Consider the following 20908-nt stretch of genomic DNA (forward strand, 5'->3'; position numbering starts at 1 on the left):
TACTAATACTAATTGAACTACGACTACTAATAGTATTAACGAATCGTATCAGAATAATATAATTAAATAATACCAGTTTGATTTTTTTATGGGGTATTGCATGCATGCATGGTTTTTACTAAGCAGGAGGAGGTTATATGTTCAACTGAAAACTAGAGGGCGCACTTCTGCGCGCCAGATATTGTCAGATGGTGCATTTCCACCCCCACGACACTGCGTCGCTGTTCTACAACTTCAGCTTCGAATGTGCTTTGCCTCATGCCATGCACTACAAGCAAAGCAAATACTGCAATCGCCACCATCATCAACAAGAAGAGAAAATGGAGGTCATACCGTTGCACTGACCGTAGGCCGAACGATCTTAATGCTAACAAGTGAGTATGCATTTCTAGTTATGTTGACCACTAATGCACGCTATTCCGCCGTTCGTCTGTGCTGAATAAATACAGATAAGTTACAGTTTGTCAGTTTTACAGCAGAGAACCTCGCGCTCCAGTAATGGCGCCATGAGACTCCATATTTATTTGAAATGCTAAGAAAGATTATTCCAGATGGAGTTCAACAACCCGGGCATACTAACGTTAGTAAACAGCACCGGTTGTGTCTCTAAATGAAATAAAGCCGAATCACTGCTTTGGTAGCGTTATACGAGTTTAAACATGTAACGTTAACTTTTATGTCTCCCATGTGTATTGGTAGTCACGTTTTTGTTATAATTTGATTGTACGTTATTCTCCAAACTAAGTTACCGATTGCTTTGTATTCAATTGCATCCGTCTTTATTAAATGTGGTTAACGTTACTACAATCTCTTTCGATGCAGTGGCGGTTTTTGATTTTACTGTGTCGACAAAGTGGGTGTGTGCGGTCCTCTGGTTTTGCACTAAATCTGTGCATGTTTTCCCCGGTTTTAAATCGGATTTATCTTAATGTGAAGGACTTTTATTCATGTATGTTTTATGTATTTTCTTGCACGAGGGGAAGGTAACGTTATATAAAACTAGTCAGTGCAGATCTGTTGTATTGTTTATTCCTGTTGTGTAAAGTCAGTGTTTTTTTATTGTCTCCAGCATATTTTGCATGAATACGTACTCTCTCTAAATTAGTTTGGCATTAATTAAATTATTACGTGTGAATGATAACCGCTTCTCACGTGGCAGCTCTCCGTGACCAGTGTGTTCTTACTACTTACGGTTAGCAAACGAATCCCTTTTTCAATCGGTTCTAGAAACCAGTCGGTATGATTCGTTTGAATTACTAGGATACATTAAATCCTATAAGCATACCATAAACACGCTTATCAATAACGTAATAATTAGCAGCTGATAGGCCAGGACGTAGAGACCACGTGATGGCGTCACAACCAGATGACGAAGAAGAACCACTTTATCGGATGTAACGTTCATTGATTCGTTGGTTGTTCGAAAGAACCGATTCGCAAAAATGAGTTAGATTTAACACCAGTAGTACACTCTGCAGAGCCCATGTAGAATTATATTTCTGAGTTATATACACCGTGAGACCGTTGTGTGTCTAAGGAACAACATAGCTGGAATGAAAGGATCTCTTGTGTAAGCGAGACTGCGCACGAATGGGAGAGTGAAATGGAGGTCGCGCGCTAGCGATTAGCTAAAGCTAACTGGCAAGTAACACTTGAAAACTGTTGTTTTTTTCTCATGTTGCGCCTTCTTTGCATTACGCAAATGTATATTTTACAGCAGTTCGGGCGGTTAGTTTTCCGTGTCAGTTTTGTTGGGGTTTATGTGTGTTGCTATGACACTTAACGCTGTGGGCGGCCATGCCACAACACAACGATGTATGTTTTATTTATTTAAAAATGTAGCATGCAGGAATGCTGTATTTATAAATACATCAGAAACCCTTTTGAGATTGGATTATCTTTCCTTAAATTACACTAGACAAGGGTGAATTCATGGATCTCAGACACGTTTAATAATTTGGCCTGTAGTAACAATTATGCGTGTTGTTTTTAAAACTGTAAGTTACGTTTTGTTCCCCTGCTTAGTTTGTACTTAATGTTATCTTAATATTATTGGATTGCAAGTGTATTGTAGATTACGCCCAGTATGTTATAACTGCTATAATCCCTTTTACACACAATTACTGTCATCTGCTTGTTTGTATAGGCCTAATTTATATGAGTAAAATCCATTAACTGTACATGAATTTTGCATTTGTGTTTTGCAAAGTGTAGGACTTGAAGGTGGTTGGGTCTTGTGCATTGGTTGAGCTATTTTTAATGGTTGTTTAAGATGAAACAAGAAAGAGGCAAATCAAATATGACATTGTAATCCTGTATAGATTAATTTGCTTATAGTATTCAGGTAGACAGGTTATTTGTTTAAATGTATTTTTTTTATTTTTAGATTAACTCATTTGTAATTCTCATGTCATGTTTTTACCGAAAATATGCAAGATTTTGTGACGTGTAGGCTACTGTCTTTTAGTTGAAGATTAAGGACAATTATATACAGAAAGCTATATTTGAAGTAATAAAGTACAGAAAGTTATACATCCTGATATGTTGATGTAACCACCTTCCTAACCTCATATAGCTTGTATCTTAAATCAATTTTTAATTGTTTTTGTGTTTTGTTTATAGATCTGTATCTTAAATAGAAGAGTTCCAGTCATCGTCTTCATAGCACACAGGTACAGCATTACACTACTGTTATTACGAGAGACTGCATGTTTTTTTGGAGAACATAAGTCACACTGTAATTTTTTTGTGCAAGCTGTTGGCAGTATTTGTGTCCTGGTAACTTGAACCTTACAAATGCAACTTATGACACATTATCTCCTTTGCCAAATGCATGTTAGAGACTGCAGCTGTTGTCTTACAGCAGGTCTGGTTTGCACTCGATTTCATTGTATTTGTAACCTTTTTTAATGTTTAATAATGCCGCCTTTTATTTTAAAAGGCCACAAAAGATGACATGTTGTATGAAACCCAAAATAATAAAAAGTAATTTTTTGCAACTTAATATTAAATAAATCCCTAGCATCTACAAATGTGAAATGCATTGCAATAATGTGGAAAATAGCTGAAAAGGCATCAGTTATGGAATTCAGAAATGCATTATTATTAATATACAGTAGCAAAACTACTGGTTTATACTGTTGTATCATGATACTCAAAATGCACACCTAAATTGTGGAGGTTTCCGCATTCTCTGAATTATTCAGATTTAATTTAACGACAAAGATGATATGGTTAGTCTTTGTTAGTTTAAGTTGCTTGAGGAAATAGGCAAAAAATATTTCTTAAGTAATTTAGGCTAGTTTTGAGGAGTCCAGTGTGCATCTTGAGCACAAACAACGAGTAGCCATGTAATAATTCAGTTATATTCTAAACAGTTTAGGTACATCCTTAAATTATATAGTGGATTTTGACTTGACACCACTCTGGATGCAATAGATCAAGGATAGAGCACTGTTAAGCATATGAATCATCCTTTTTATATGCCCTGTAGACACATTACACTAAATGCATGATAGACCCATAAGAAAAAAAGACACACTGGCACTTTCTGCTGAGAAGCCACATGACTTCAGATGAGAACACTTGTAGTAAGTATTTGGGAGTTGTGCTCTCTATTGAATCTGTCTTCTTTCTTAATTATAGACATTCTGTTTGAAAAATAGTGTCTCTCTGCTATGGAGGAGAGTGTGAGCTCTGAGCTGGCTCAAGCCCTTGAGCCTGAGCCCAGCCAGGATCCTGTGGATACCAGCTCACAAGGTACCCACGGTCCACTCCACCACATGCACTCCTGTACAAGAGAGCCGTGGGATTTACTCCAGTCAGGGTTTCAGATTGAGAAATTACTGAAACGGGATGTAATCACTGAGATTCAAGAGTCTCTTAATCCATTCTGGGCATGCACTGTCTGGGAAACATTAAAGGGCTTTTTTTAACAATCTTTTTTTTATCAGAATATGGTGTCACCATATTAAATTTCATCCAGGTTTTCATTGATTTGAAAGCTTGTACCACAACTTTAATTGTCACCCGAATCGCATAGCTGCAGCATGCTGATAATTAAATATTTATTTTTGAATTGAATTATAATTTAGCCATGTCTTGCACACAGAACCAACATCGGTCTCCGAAGAAGTCAAAGATCAAGGGGATGTTAGTGAAGACAAAGTAGAGGACCCTGACAAATCCGCAAAACCCTCACGTGAGTTTAAGAAGACTTGGGGCTTTCGTCGGACCACCATTGCTAAAAGGGAAATCCCTGGAGAAATGCCAGCGGAGACCCCGGAGGGTAAGGGCGCCCCAGTGCGTCGCAGCGGCCGGCAGGCGAAACGCACTGACAAACTGGAAGAGTTTCTGGTCACAGTGAAGCGAGGAAGAGGAACGGGCAGGAAAAGTTGTCCCTCGCGACTTGAGGGAGGAGATCCTCCATCCCAGACCCCAACCGATGCCGAAACGGCCTCCGAAGCCAGCTTTGACGGAAATGCAGATGCTAAAATAGAGGAACAGAAAGTGGCCTCACCAGAGAAAAAGAAGAGGGGTCGGGGAAGGACGAGGAGGGCAGTGAAGCCTAAAGCTGGCTCGGCGAGTGATGATGGCAGCTCTGAAAACGAAGAAAAGGCCACCGTTGAGGTAACAACAGAGACCCAAGAAACTGTTGAGACTGCGGATAGTGCTGGAGAGGGAAAGGATGTGGAAGCAAAAGAAGAACAAGCGAAGGATGTGGAGATGAAAGACGAGGAAGGTGAGGAGGACTGTGATGAGAACAAAGAGAAGACCTCAAACGAGTCCATAAATAGACGTCCTACTAGAGCAGTCCGTGAAGACTCCAAAAGAGACCCTAAACCCAAAGCAGGAGTGAAGCTCCGCAACGAGAAGAAAGAAGAGGAGGATGATGATGATGATGACGATGGTGAAGAGTCTTCGTCCAGTGAGTCTGACAGTGATGGTTATGACCCTAATGCACTTTACTGCATCTGCAGGCAGAAACACAACAAAAGGTATGTGTCTTTGGAGGTGCACAAGATGCTGATTTGTTATTTGATGAAAACTGGGAGAATTCAATTATTGCTGCACGTAGATTCACCATAAAGAATGCATATGATGCAAAGTTTTAATCAAACATAAGATTTTGTAAAAATGTAATTTATACAATGCTTTTTTAAAATGATTGTCGTTTTTTAAATATTACATAAAGAATAATGTTATACATTATAAAATACTATGAAACAACTTTATTACAAATGCTGGTATGAGTATGTTATGTAATGAATGTTTTATTACTATTATAATGTAATTAGCACTTACATAAGTTATTATACAAGTTAAATGTTAAAGTGAGTTTATAGATGTTTAATGTGAGTAAAGTATGTTTTAAATGTAAGATTCTTCTATAAGTGTCGAGCAGAAGAGCGAAAACACTAAGGGCCTCATTTATAGTGTGCATACTCTCAGATTTGATCTTAGAATGTGTGTAATGCTTAAATCCACATCCGCCAACTGTATTTAACGTGGAAAAGTGAGCAGATGTACGCGTTTTTTCTTGTTGGAGTACTGCAGGTTTTTGAAAATGTAAGTTGTTCTTGCAGCTCGCTGTTCCAAGTTATAGAATTTGGATGATGACTGGTGATCTTTTACATGTAACATTAATTAGGAGTCGTTTACAAGGCAGAGAGCTGAAACTGTTAATTTGTGAGCAAGTTCAAGATAATTTGTGATTCATTGATTTTACATCTGAAAAAGACATGTACGTGCGTTGTCTGTGCATATGTTCATTTTATGAATCACACGTACACACATTTGAGAGATGATTGCAAGATTAAATTTAGGATGGTTTCTGTGCAAAATTGTATAAATGAGGCCCTAAGGAACTAAAGTGAAGTGTTCTTATACTCTTAAGTATGTGCACATTTTAACGAAATCATGAGACTTAAGAGTTTTATTGACTTAAAGCCCAAAAGGTATCTACAGTGTTGATGAGTAAAAAAAAATATATATATATATTTATTTATTTGAAAAATTAACACTGTATCCTCAGAGTTGGTATTTTAGTTTTTTATATGATCATCAGACAACTGCACATAACTTTTATGAAAATCATCATAAATGTATGTTATGTCTCATTAGAATGGCCACATCTGATGCACTAAGTGCAACTATTGAGTATTAATGCAGTTCATTAAGTTTTCATCAACTTACAGTTCATAATGTTTATTGTAGCTACATGGGAGATTAGAATTTGTTGCTTAATACATTTGGACAAAATATCATAATGCACCGGATATTTAAAACACAAAAATCTGTGACCCTGGACCACAAAACCAGTCGTAAGTCGTAGTTAGCCAACAATACATTGTATGGGTCAAAATTATAGAATTTTTTTTGCCAGAAATCATTAGGATATTAAGTAAAGATGATGTTCCATAAAAAATATTTTTTAAATGTATCTCAACTTAATTTTTAGCTAGTAATATGCATTGCTTAGGACTGGATAACTTTAAAGGCAATTTTTCTCAGTATTTAGATTTTTTTTGCACCTTCAGATTCCCAATTTTCAAATATCGTTCTATCTCAACAAACCATACATCAATAGAAAGTTTATTTATTCAGCTTTCAGATGATGTATAAATTAAGATGACTGGTTTTGTGGTCCTGGGTCACATATTGGCCAGATGGCAAACAAGTTACAAGGTTTAAACTGACGGTTTGAGGATCCAGAGTCACAAGCTCGTTTGAATGCTTTTCATTGGTTAAATATGTTTTAAACCCATAAATGGACATAGGGATGATAATAATAATAACAGTAAAATAAAATGGAGATAGGAAGTTGTGATAATTTTTCACAGTATATCTGACAACCTGCACTGTGCTTGAAATTGGTTTGCATGCTGAAAACAATTTGGTCTTGTTAAAGTTATATGCCTTTTAAAATTAAACTACTTTGCAGTGTTACATTATAAAATCTTCTGGTATGAAAATCACACTTTAGATTCACAGAATGCAGTATGCATATGAAAGTGTGTAAGTGTGGTCCAGAAGGATACAGTTTTTTTTTTAAGCTGTATGATGTTGCTGTATGATTATTTTAAGATTTGTGCCATGTTACATTGTGTTTGGGCTCAAAATTGAATCAATCTGCAGTAAGTAACTGCCATTTTCTAAAAATCTTGAATCATAATTGTGAATGACAACTCAGAATGCAATTATGAAACTGTGAATGCAATTGAGTATTTTAACAAATTATTGTTGTCTATTACATGATTCCCTATTGGTACATTCCTAATCTTTTTATAATAATTGTTAATTCAACTCTTGCTTAATGTTGCACTGTCCTCGTCCTCGATTCAAGAATAATGGCAAGTGTTTGTTCAAAGCAGAAATTGTCCATTGTTTTCTTTTTTGTCAGCAGAAGTTCTTTTATATCTCTTATGGGTTAAATGATTGTTGAGGGTGTTTGGTCATTATTTAAATCCTTGTGCATAGGTTTATGATCTGCTGTGATCGCTGTGAGGAGTGGTTTCATGGCGACTGTGTTGGCATCTCTGAGGCACGTGGCCGACTGATGGAGAGAAACGGAGAGGACTATGTCTGTCCAAACTGCTACACACAGAAAGGACCGTATTCCAAGACTGGTTCTTCCACAGCAGCTGCAGAGAATGGCAAACGGCCTGCAGCTGGCCTTCGTAAAAGTGAGACCGGTCTTGCTACACCATCTAGCACTGCTGCTGCCGCCACAGAGGAGAAAGCTTCCGATGACCTGGGTATCAAGGGCAGGATCGAGAAGGCTACCAATCCTAGTGGGAAAAAGAAAATAAAGATTTTCCAGCCGGTATGTCTCTGTACGATACACAAGATTGTACAATCCCATGAAATTACAAGTCATCCTGTGGGTTTTGGATACAGTTTTGCTGCTTTATACCTCTGCATGAAATTTGTTAACGTTTCTTACAGGAATTTACCATCAGCCGCATTGCTTAAAAGCTTAATTTTAATTGAATGTAACTTAAATTGCAAGATCAGTAACTTTATAATATATATAAACTTTCCAAATTTGATGGTCATTAAAAATTGGCCACTATCATATCTGGGTGTTTTTTCAACATTTTGAGTTTTGACCACTAATAATTAGATTAATGTCAGGCAAACATTTTTGGTGGTAGTAATATCTGAGAACCATGGTTTTAATGCCATTACAAAGCATGTAAAATAATGGTTTAATGGTTTTATTGGGTTTCATGTCATTATTGGGTGTTTTTCTCAACTGAGAACCTTTCCTGCTGATGTAATGGGAGTTTTTTACAAAATCAACCCTTAAATGCATGTTTTAAAAAAGGCATTTATTTATTTATTTTTGTAATACATGTAATAATTAAGTTGGTGAGTGGTTCCTTAACAATAAAAAAAATTATGGCTGTAAATGACCCACTCTATATACATAACTATGAGACTGAGAGTAAATGCAATGAAAAGTCTAATTTCTAAATTATCTTGTCATAATATTAACTATTTTTGTGCATATTTATTTACAAGAATCATTTAATTTCACCTTTATTTATTTTTTACTGTCCAATTTTGGGGGTACTGGAGTTGTCCTTAGTAAAATTCCCCCCAAAAAGAAAAATCATCTGCTGAAAAATCAGTCTGAACATTTGAATTTGCATACTAGCATGCTACTCTTTCTAATGCTGCAGTATATATTATATATATATACTGTGGATTTACCCAGAAAACCCAGATCAGCTACTAGTGTGACTGAAATGTGCAGTATAGAACAGAGCTTTATGCTTTTTGAATACTGGATTCTTCAAAGCAGTGACTTTTATTAGTGCCGTGGATGACCTTGGAAGTAATATTAGCCACAGACTTCTTAGACTTATTTGATCAGACCACAAAATTACAACTTTTTTTTTTTTTTTGGATTAAGAATATTTTATAAACATTTTCAACTTGATGACATTTGATGAGTTCACGTGACAACATGCATTTTACTGTTTTAAAAATGAATAGTGCAAAAATGCTACTGGTTTACTTGCTATTTAAAAAAGGAAGCAATATACATCAATATATATAAGGTGCACATCTGTTGCTGTAATCTTGTGGCCACAAAGGTTTGACATCCCTGAGTTTCAGCAGGTGTCCGCAGTTGAGGGATCTCCCCTCCCAAAGTGCATCGGCCCTGGCTGTGAGAGAGATGCGCTCCCTGACTCCGTTTACTGTGGGAACGACTGCATACTCAAACACGCTGCTGCCGCCATGAAGACCATCACCACAGATGGAAAAGACTCCAAACAGAAAGAGAGGGGCAAGCCCAAAGCAAAGAAAAAGACCACGAATAAAACACCAAATAAGGTACTATTCATAGGCACCAAATAATAATTATGGGTTTAATGGTAGTAAACAGTTTCTGGTATATTTATATAAAAATGGAGAATTTATTTTGTGGCTAAATTACTGTTTTGTGAGGATACGTTTAAATTGGTGTTTAGGTTTAATGGTTGTTCAGCAGTTGCTAATTCATGTACTCACTATCAGAAAGACGAGGATTGTCCTAACATTATAGAGAAAGAGCTGGTACATCTAAATCTATAAATGCTAATGGTGCCTACTGGTTTTTGACTACAGAGCAGGTCTGGCATGGAAAGGAGGTCGTCTAACCAAGGGGATAAGGAGGAGTCAGAGTCTGGGACTGAGGAAGGTGATGGTGACGATGAAGACGACAAGCATGCAGAGGAGCATCCACCGCCACCAGCCATGTCATCCTGGTCCAGTGATCATAATTACATTGCAGTTACGCCTGAAAAGACTTCACCCATATCAGCATCTGTTTTAAACAAACCGTGTATGTATCTCTCTGAGGGTTTTCCACATTTTATTGACCTGTCTCTACCAATGATGAACTGTCAAGAACAGCAGATTGAAACTGTTGCAATCTAGAAGATTCACAGATTTTAAAAACAACAAATCATCTCTTTTCTGGTGAAAATTGGATTGAAATTTTTGAAATTCTGTGCCTTTAAAGGGATATTACTGCTGGAAAATGTTAGCACAGCTATAATTATGAATTTTCTAAGTTGGACACCCTGTGCTACAATTGAAAATATTTTGTCAGTGTTTTTATGCAACACTGCAAGGTGATAATATTTGGAAAGTATCTGTATCAGGCCATTTGGCACCACAGCAGGTAAGTTTAAAAAATAGAAAAGGGGTAAGTATTTTAGATAAATGCATAAAGACTGTTTTTTACAGTCTATAACTAAGTATTTAATCCAAGTAAATTTAGTTTTGCACCAAACAAGTGATATAAAAAATGTAGATCCTATGGATCTGAGCCCAAACTGTAGTGCCTTGCCTTGATATGCTTTTGTAAAGCTTTCTGACCAACAAAGTATGTATGCGTGTGATTGAGTCTCTCAATGTATGGAATGCCTTTGCCACTTATCTCCAAATCCCTGCCATCATCGGGGCAAAAACTTCATCCCAAAAGATGTACTGACCTCACACCAGAACAGGTAGGTTTGGTGTCTTTTTCTCCTGCCCTCCTTCCCCGACTAAAAATAGAACATCTTTGATCATATGGATGTTTGAAAACGTTGCTGTTACATATTAATGAAAACATGTAACTTTTAACTATTTAGCTAACAGATTTTAGTTTGATAGTCCTTTAACTTGCATGCACTGCATTTATATATCCTCATTGGATAAAGTGGCATTCAAAATAAAGTGAAATTGCGGATAATACACTTCTGGCCTTGTGCTTCAATTGTGAGAGAAGTCTGTTTATTGGATGACAACATGGGATGGCATGGTCTCTGCCTGTTTTTGGTTTTGTCAGCCATCTGCTAAATGTCTCAGCTTGATTTGCAAAGAGAAGCCTACAGTCGTTGGAGCCGGCCTGAGAGAAGAACTGTGGCATGTCAGAAAGTCCAAGAGCCCAGAGAGTGAGCAGAAGTAATGAGGGATCGAATGAAGAACAGCTGAGGACACCATATCAGCCCACACCAGACAACAACAGAATTCACATGCCTCATAACTGCAGCACACAAGGAAATGTCATACTGTATTTATACAAGTACACAGAATGTAGACCAAAGCTGATATGCTTGTTATTTAATATTGAAATATGAACATATTACATATTGAGAGCATAGTGTACCTGTTGAAAGCTGAGTGCAGAGATTTTTGAGCACAAGTTTTTGCGTTTGTAGGAATGGTTGACTTGCAGAGGGCAGGTTTTCAGTTATTCATATGCAAAAATTACAAAAGAAGAAAAGATACCTCAAGCTCAATGTGGGGCATTTGTTTGATACCAGAATATTATGAAATAGAAAAAAATCAAAATAAATGCCAATCATTGTTTTCGTGGTCCCAGCAGCGTTTTTTTCTTTTGTGGTTTTTAGACTTAAAAGTGGTACTAGTGTACGTAAGGTTGCCTAGGGTTGTGTTGTGTTGATCAGGATCTAGAGAAATTTGTCTGATATAGGTAACACATAAATGAGATTACATTGATTCTCTGTGGTACATTGTATACCTGCTTTTGGAAGTGCTTTTTTTAGGATGCGGTTCTATAATAGAAAGTGATGTTTCATTGTTGTACAGTTATTATGTACTTAAATATATCGGTGTTCTTCATTTTGAACATTGAAATGTTTAACCCCTCCCTGTAGGAGGTAAGATAATCATTTATAAATTACTTGTGTTCTATTTCATCAGGATATTTATGCTTTATGTACTTAATGTGCTAGGTTGTACTGTAGTGTACTACTGCCATTTTAATTGATATAAAATGTATAATTAATATATAAATAATTAAAACAAGGCATGGTATCTGAATTTTGCTCCAAGATCAAGTCTTCACTTTCCTATGAACCTTTAAAATCTTGCATTTATACATAATTCTTTTTATATTTTGCTGATACCTGCCCTGTGCTCCAGGTATATTCAATATTTACACCTATATATATATATATATATATATATATATATATGCGCACACACACATACAAATACAGCTGACTGGTATGGGAGTCAACTACCCTTAAATACTGACTGGAATATATGAATATTTTATTAATATTCATATTATAATTTAATTTATAAAATTAATAATTGAAAGTTTAAAAAATGATTTGAAGCAATTCTTTACTGGTATTTGTGGTCATCATGTTGAGTAACTTGAGAAAGCTATTACAGTGTCAAGGCAAGGCACTACTATTGAGCATACTATATGTTTTTCTTTTCTTTTTTTGGTATTGACCAAAACAAAGCTGTGAAATTTCTTGAAATTGTGATTTGTAACTACTTTTTGTTCCTTTGGGTTTGTCATTTCATTTCTGTGTTCATGGATCAATTTATTTCATCTGTTTTCCAGCAGCTGCCCAAAAAGAGAAAGAAAAGGAGGACCATGAAGAAGTCAAACCAGAGAAGGAAATGGTGTCCGCTGACAAGAAACCACCTGCTTCAAATGTTGCACCCAAAGGTGGGAAGAAGTCTCCTGGCTCCAAGGGGACAAAGGCAGCTGCTGCCACAACCTCGCCTCTTCCCAAAGGCAAAGCAAGTGCAGCACCTTTGAGCAGCGGAAGAGAGTTAAGAAAACAGCCTGTACCCATACAAGCCAAACCAAAAAAGCCAGGACCTCCCATACCACCAATTCCGGTTTTATCACCTTTAGGCCCCCCGGGATCTCGCCACCATCCATCTGGAGCTCTCCGTGTGGGCAAGAGCACTTTTACTATTCCAAAAAAGCAGCCACAGGTGGTGCAAAAGGACTCTGCAGAGCCTGGTCCATCTCCAAAGTCTAGAACCCCATCGTCATCAGTGTCATCCACCCAGCATTCAGCACCTAAACCAACCCAACCCACTGCGCCTGCTGTTTCTGCTTCACAGCCCCCACCCAACAACCAGATGAGATCCAACATCAGACGATCACTGACAGACATCCTATATAAAAGGTTAGAGATGTTTCAGAGGTATAACATATACTTAAGTACATAAGTATTTGTTCATATCAAACTTGATTAACTGATTTGTTGTTTCTGTTTTTGAAATATTGAATAGCTGTTTATATATATATATATATATATATATATATATATATATATATATATATATATATATATTTTTTTTTTTTTTTTTTTTGCATTTGTTCTTCTGACTCATGGAATTGAAAAATACAATGGTTTTTAATAGCATTGCAAAAATATGTTTTTAAATTCATCTTTGTGTCACAGGGTCAGTGATGGTGATGATCTTTCAATGTCTGAGAGTGAAGTGGGAAGGTTGGCGGTCAGCATTGAGAAGGAGATGTTTAACCTTTATTTGAACACTGATAACAAATACAAGAACAAGTACAGGTCCCTTATGTTCAATTTAAAGGACCCCAAAAACAAGGTTAGTCACTTTATTTATATATTTATGTGTCTACTGAAATCTACATAGACCTTTTTAGTAGTTTTGGAGAGAGTTGCATTATTTTACTTATCTGTGTGGCAGGGCCTTTTCTATCGTGTGGTTGGTGGCGAGATCAGTCCTTTCAGGTTGGTGAGACTGAGTCCAGAAGAACTTCTTTCCAAGGAGATGTCAGACTGGAGAAAATCAGAGATCTCTGAGGTAAAACAAGTTGGAATTTGTTTTTTGTAAACTATATAGCTACACTGAGTGCTTAAATGAAGTACTTATTCTTAAAGAGTCTGGATGTGAGTGGGAGATCCCAGTCAGGACAGCCCAAAAGTGGTTCCAGACAGGAGGGTGTGCCCACAGATGTGGACATGGAGGAGGCTCCTCCTACTATGTCTGATGGAGATGTATGTATGCCTGCCACTTCCCAATCTTCCCACTTGGCTTCCGCTGCTGTAAGTGCTGGCTTTCTTGCTTTCTGCATCTGTCTGATCTTGCACACACCTTTGTATCTGTACCGCTCTCATTTCAGTTTCTAAAGCAACTTTGCTGAATGCACTATTTGTGTTTATACCTGCCACATTCCTTGTCTTAATTTTTCCTTTATTTTACATGGGTGCATATAAACATGTATGACTAAATAGATGAGAATAGCATTCTAAAATTATTAAAAGATTGTTTATTGATCCTTTCCTTCCATGTTTGTCTTTTTTGAGCAGGACTCCCAGGAGGACACACGGCCTACTTCTGCACCACAAGCCTCAGTCTCCACTGGGAAAGGCAGTTCAATGCCAGATATCTTCAGTAGTATGCTAAAAGACACTACAGCAGAGCACAGGGCTCATCTCTTTGACCTGAACTGCAAGATTTGTACAGGTGGGACTATATTACTACAATAAAAAGCCACATACCCTTAAGACCTACTGAAAAGTGGCTCTTACTGGTTGTATATATACCGATGATCTTTTTAATAACTTGCATTTAAATAACACATTGCTTATTTTTCAGGCCAGAAGTTGGCAGATGATGAGCCACCATCTAAAAAAAACAAAATGTCTGTGCATAAAAAGCCAGAGCAGTCTTTTAAGCCTAAATCCGAGCCAAGACCATCCAAAGCCCATGCTGATCTCCCTCAGGTTTCCTCTGTTTCTGGTCTTGAGACGCCCATGTCTGATACTACATCTGTGGTGGAAGATCCAAGCAGTTTATTTCCTGTGGCTCAGGCCCCAGTCCCTGCTGTTGTACCTGCAGTCTCTTCCGTTACAATAACTCGGAGGGATCCTCGTACTGCTGGTCACCGCTCATCTGTGCCTCCGATAGTTCCCGATGCTGTTGTGCCAGCAAATGTTCCTATCTCTGTTGAACCTGTGGTTGTAGAAGCAAAGGGACCTTTGCCTATGCCCCCTCCTGCCCCAGTGTCTATACCCAGACCAGTGATCCCGAAACCAGCCTCTTATGGGTCCGGTACTGCCAGGTGCAGGAATATATATATATATATTTTTTTTTTGAATGTAAAATGTATTTCAATCTTTGCTGGCAGTTTAATATGTGGTAATATTAGTAAATATTTATTTTTATTTTTTAAATCAGTGTCTCAGAGCCCTCACCTGAAGGTGAAACAGCTTTGTTCTTGTCTGGACAAGAGATGATGTGGAAAGGATTCATAAACATGCACTCTGTTGCCAAGTTTGTCACAAAAGCCTACTTGGTGTCAGGATCATTTGAGCATATTAAGGAGGTTTGTTTTCAAAGTATTTCCTTAAAACGTAATATTATACTAAAGGGTTAATGTTACGGTTTCAATTTAACCACTGTTAAATTTTTTCGCAGGACTTGCCTGACACTATTCATATTGGTGGTAGAATATCACCACACACTGTATGGGATTATGTGGGAAAGTTGAAGACTTCACTTTCAAAAGTATGGAAAGAAAAAAAACATATTCATTAGAATTACATTTAAAACAAAAAGTTATTTTAAACTCTACTTCATTCATCCTCATTCTTTTTTTCAGGAACTCAGTCTCATTCGTTTCCATCCAGCAACTGAAGAGGAGGAGGTGGCGTATGTGTCTCTGTTTTCTTATTTCAGTAGCCGTAAGCGGTTTGGGGTTGTGGCAAACAGCAACAAGCGCATTAAAGACCTTTACCTCATCCCTCTGAGCTCAAAAGACCCACTTCCTGCAAAACTTCTGCCATTTGATGGACCAGGTAAGCATATACAAGGATATTATAACATTTCTTTAAAGAATCATCATCAGTTTTTCTCCCAAACGTTTAATGGAAAGCAATTTTTTATGTTAACATCAGGTAAGCATGATTTGAAGTCATGTTTGTATGTAATTCTTTATTCTGTGAATGGAAAGCTTGTTCCACAATTTACAAAAAGGAAAACACACCATGGCCATATCAAATGTGCTAAAATACAGTACAAGTTTGTTCAGGACAAAGTTGTCTGTGTGCTACTTTTTGGCGTGTCTTGTTTTTGTTTTCAAGTTGTCATGTATTGTAAGACTTTCTAATAAAGTATATTATGAATCCAAGTTTGATGTCCTAGATATTTGTGTCCCAGCCTTAATTTTTCAGGTTCATATTTAATTGTAAGAAGTGTTTTTGAGTTTTGCAAAGTGTCTACCTAAAAATGTATTATATAACTTATGCCACCTTACTGAATATCAAATTTAAAAATGCCCATTTATGCTGGCTAATTTTGGACTAGCTGTAATATCATGGCAACCGTGGTAAGTTATATGCTGGAAAACATCTTGTCTTTTAAGAACAAGAAGGGAGTATTCTGATCTACCCAAAGATGACTGACTTATTGATGTTCACAAGCAAGTTTTCCATCCTGAGACAAATTGTTGCATAAAATTAGCATGTTTGAAAAGATCATTATTGGAATAAGTCTGCAAAAGGAGCATTAGTGCTATCATTAATCAAATGCAGCTTTTTTGTAACTTTTATATAATTAAGGGGTATGTGCAAGGGAATATTTATTCTTAAATTAACAAGCCATTTGTGATAATCTTATTTGCCAATAAATGTGTACATCGTGAGGGTAATTTGGTGGGTACATAAAAAAAATAAAATAAATGTGTAGTCAAGTTCTTATTAAACGGTTTGTTGTGCTTTTGTATTATGTGGAACAAGCTCTTCTAATGTGTATTTCTTGCCTATTACCATCTACCTGAAATTTGCCAACCCTGAAACTGCAGATGATAATCCAGAACTTATTTGTGAAATAATGTTTCATATTTGTTTTGCAGGGCTAGAACCAGCTCGGCCCAATCTCCTTCTGGGGTTGTTAATTTGCCAGAAGGACAAGAAGCGTCCTGGAGCCCCTCTAGAAAATGAGGATAAACGATCTAAAACTTTAAGAGATGATGAGACCGGCCTACCAAAACCATCCACTACTAGTAAATCTGAAATAAAACAGGACAAAGTTCTTCGATCTAGTCTGGATGCCATAAGCACAACTCCCCCAGGCACCCCTCCACCCATCAGTGCCTCAGAGTCTTCAAAATCTGTTTCAACTGTGTTCTCAATACTGTCCTCTGTGAAAGCATCTGGTGTTAGCGCTAGCACAGGCAGTAATTCTCCATCCTCCAATGTCTCAGCAACATCCATGGGTTCTTCCACACCACTTCAGACTATCCTGAAAACACTTTTTGGCAAGAAGCAAGATTCCGATGTCTCGTTATCACCTTCAGATCAAAGTGCTGGCAATGTCTCTGTGCCTTCTGTATCCCTGTTAGATCCAATTGTACAGCAGTTTGCAGTAACCAAGGGTAGAGAGGTAGAAGTACAGGATGATAGACCATATGATCCTGAGGAAGAATATGATCCAGCTGTTGGCTATAGTACAGAAAATACCCATGATACAACAAAAATAACTGCTGCAGTAAAGCAAGCAGAGGTCAACTATGTGGTAGAAGATGTAGCTTATGACCCTGAGGATGACTCTCTTTTTGATGACGTTGATCCAAGTGCTAAGAAATTAGCTGAGCATCAAAAGGTGCTTGAAGAAAAACAGACCAAGGAACAGAAGGATGAGGACCTAGTTAATCAACAAATACCAGAGACTTTGATTTCACAGCCTGTTACATCTCTGTTGGCTAACAGTCAACTGCTCCAGCTTGGTAAAAAGGTTGAAGAGTTGGTGGTAAAGAGTTCAGCTGCTCCTATTATTAACCAGAGAAGAGACCCAAGGCAGAGTAGAGACCCTAGACAGGCAGCTGCATGTAGAAGACAGACGTCTGATTCCACAGAAGCAGAGGAAGAATCTCCTCTTACTACAGAAAATCTATCTCCTCAACATGATACAGCGACAGATGCAATACCAACACAAGCATGTACAGTTGCAGACGCACAAACTGAACAATCGGACACTACTGAGGATACAACAGTAGAGAAACCTTCTGCAACCACAGATATGCCCCTTTTGCAAGTTGCTGCCACCTTCGATTCAGTGCAGCCTGCCATCCAGCAGCCAGAAACATCAAAATCTGAAGAGGCGAATGAGAGTGAAGAAGGAAGCAAAACTGAAGAGCTGCCTTTTCTTGATACAAAGAGCACAGAGGTTTCAATTCCATTACTTGGGGAAAAGATTGATCCAGAGTTAGTTGAAAGTTACATGGAAAAAGAGCTTGAAGAGGAACCCAAAAAGGATGAACCCATTGAATCTGAGATCAAAAGTTTTGAGGAGGTTTGGCCTAATTCTGCCAGTATTTTAAAAGCTGATAAAGTTTCATCCATTGGACAGGCTGTTTTAAAAGCTGATCAGGTTGTATCCATTGGGAAGCCCATTGAGACCACTGCAACCACATACTATAACATTTCAACAATCAGTACTTCATCTACTTCTTTACACTCAGGAGTGCCACCAGATCTCATCCAAGAAAACTTATCTTATATGGATTCTCACAGTTCCCATATACAGCACATACCAACAACAAACCCTGCTAACATTCCACCCCCAATGTCTTTTCCTCCTCCTATTGGCCCTCCACCTATTCTTGGTCCACCTCCCATCCAAGGCCCACCACCAATTGCTGTTCCACCACCTATGCATATCCCTCCTCCAATGTCAGGTCCACTGCCATTACAGATTCCCCCAATTCAAGGTCCACCTCCTCACCTTGGGGATAGTGATCATTCTCAGTATCAACCACCTGGATCTTATACGCCTTTCCAGAATCAGTGGGGTAGCAGTTCTCAGTTTGATGCTGCTCCAAGAGGTCCACCACCTCCTAATTTTACACCAAGAGGACTACCTCCTTTCCAGCCAATGGGTCAGAGAGGTCCCCCTCCTCAGATATTTGACAATTCCATGAATTCAATGCCCCCTCATCATACCGGACCAAGAGGCCCACCTGCGGGGCCTCTACCACCTGGGCCACCTCCCAGCTTTGATGGACAAAGGTTTAATGGGCCTCCACCACCTTTTAATTTCTCTACACCCAGGGGTCCACCGCTACCATTTCCTGGTCCCCCTCCAAATCACTTTGATAATAGAGCACCACCACCATCCCACTTCCCTGGTCCAAGAGGGCCACCTCCACTTCATAACATTGGGGATCATGGCCCTCCATCTAATATGTCAAGAGGGCCTGGCGATCAATTTGAAGATGGTGGAAACTCTTATCATCAGGGATTAGAGAAGTCCCAGATACCTTCACAAGGGCCTCCTTTTAGGGGACCACCGCCAAACCACTTTGATGGACGAAGGGGACCCCCTGGACCTTCAGGTGAAATGTCGGGACAGCGATTTCCACCTCCAAACCAATTCCGTGGTTCACCTCAACACAGAGGATCATTTGAGGAACCACGGGGAACTTCACCTCAAGACTTTGAAAGGCACCGGGGACCATCAGTACAGCAGTTTGGTGGCCCTAGAGGTCCACCACCAGGACATTATGATAAGGAACCTGTTGGTCAGTCAGCACGATTTAACTACAATGATGACAACCCAGGTGATGTTCGAGATGTTAGACCTGTTCGTGGACCTCTGCTTCCAACACCTCCCGAAGGTCCCATCCAAATACAGGGCCGTATGGGTGGACACAGCCCAGACACCCACCGTGATGACCACTGGAGACGGCACTCCCCTGAAATGAGAAGGCGAAGCGGTTCCTCCAGAGATAGTTCAGAGCCACATAACCGTCCAAGTAGATTTGATGGTGGTTTACGTGACAGAGATGTCTCCTCTAGGTTGTCTGAAGAGAGACAGCGGGATTTGTCTGAAGATAGGAGAAGAGACCGAGATCGAGAAGGTGGTCATGGTGGACGATCATGGGGCTGGAACAGGGAGCATGAGTATGACCGGGGCAGAGAAAGGGATCGTGAAAGAGATCGCAGCAGGGAAAGAGATAGGGAGCGGGGCCGCAGCAGGGAAAGGGAGAGAGAACACAGTAGAGAGCGGGATCGCAGTAGAGGCAGAGAATCTGACCGACACAGAGATGGAGATGGAGACAAGAGGAGAGACCGGGATCGAGACAGGGACCGCGGCAGGGAGAGAGATCAAGACCGAAAAGACCATGACAGAGACAGAGCAAAGAACAGAGACAGAGAAAGAGACCGAGAAAGAGAAAGAGACAGAGACCATGACCGGGATCGAGACAACAGGGACAGGAAAAGAGAACGCTCAAGAAGTCGTGAACGGGAACGTGGAAAAGATCGTGACAGAAGAGATCGTGACCGAGAACGTGACAAAGACAGAGGCAAGGAAAAGAACAGAGACAGACGGGACAGAAGCAGGAGCAAGGAAAAGAGAGACGACAAAAAAGAAAGATCTGACAGCTCAAGAGCAAAGTCTACAGAATCTGAAAACCCATCATGAAGGTCATTCATCTTGACGGTTTCTTTCTAAATTTGCATGGGTTTGAGCATTTCACTTGAAAGTCTCTTTTGTAGTCTTTTCTTGCTGCATATTTTATGCTTTTTACTTACAAGTCCTTGATGTTAACATCATCTGGTGTACCTCTTATGTGATGATAATTTTGTCAGCACAACACTCCCTGTGCTTCTATTTTAAAGAAAAATCTGGAAAACTTCACTGATAAGAATAAAACAAGACTGTAAATATGTATTTGTGTATATACAGGTACGTTTTTAACTACTTTTTTCTAAATAGAGATGTCATAAGCCATATAGCTTTAAAATTATGTTTAAAGGAAAAAATGTCTTCAAAAGAAGGTCTTTGTATGGTAAAAGCGTAACCAGCATTTAATGAATGTGTCTAAAGGCTATTGGTAATGATTGACCTGAATACACTCCTTATGTTCATTACATTTGTTCGATTAAATTCGCTGTGATAATTCATTTCTTTGTGTTTTCTTTTAAGTCTTTGAAGAGTAAAAAAAAAAAAAAAAAAAAGTTTTCAGTGTTTTATACATGACCAAGTAATCTTTCATTTAGGTTTAATTGTATGTATTAAAACTTGCTGTTTAAATTGTTCTAAAATGTAAGCAATATTAGGCAGGGCACATTTAAATTCTTAAAATTCTTTAAAAAAAAATTCA

The 20908-nt window shown here is 38.4% G+C and overlaps 1 protein-coding gene across 9 annotated transcripts; it reads left to right on the top strand.

Moving 5' to 3' along the window:
• The first annotated feature begins 240 nt into the window (after window positions 1-240).
• On the top strand, window positions 241-20708 carry LOC127967997 (death-inducer obliterator 1). 9 transcript variants are annotated; one of them, XM_052568783.1, is made up of 17 exons: window positions 241-374; window positions 2623-2672; window positions 3646-3759; window positions 4112-4997; window positions 7480-7825; window positions 9127-9345; window positions 9619-9835; window positions 12365-12944; window positions 13224-13383; window positions 13486-13602; window positions 13680-13844; window positions 14109-14265; window positions 14398-14863; window positions 14980-15127; window positions 15220-15309; window positions 15404-15599; window positions 16655-20708. In XM_052568783.1, the coding sequence occupies exons 3-17, from the start codon at window positions 3678-3680 to the stop codon at window positions 20224-20226; spliced, it is 7401 nt and encodes a 2466-aa protein (XP_052424743.1). In that variant the 5' UTR covers window positions 241-374; window positions 2623-2672; window positions 3646-3677; the 3' UTR covers window positions 20227-20708. The 9 variants fall into 9 exon arrangements, with proteins under 9 accessions (XP_052424743.1, XP_052424747.1, XP_052424745.1 ...); XM_052568787.1 differs by having other exon boundaries at window positions 13680-13796; XM_052568785.1 differs by having other exon boundaries at window positions 12368-12944.
• The last annotated feature ends 200 nt before the right edge of the window (window positions 20709-20908 follow it).

This window comes from Carassius gibelio, chromosome B11 (assembly GCF_023724105.1).
Source record: "Carassius gibelio isolate Cgi1373 ecotype wild population from Czech Republic chromosome B11, carGib1.2-hapl.c, whole genome shotgun sequence".
In the NCBI taxonomy this organism is placed as follows: Eukaryota; Metazoa; Chordata; class Actinopteri; order Cypriniformes; family Cyprinidae; genus Carassius; species Carassius gibelio.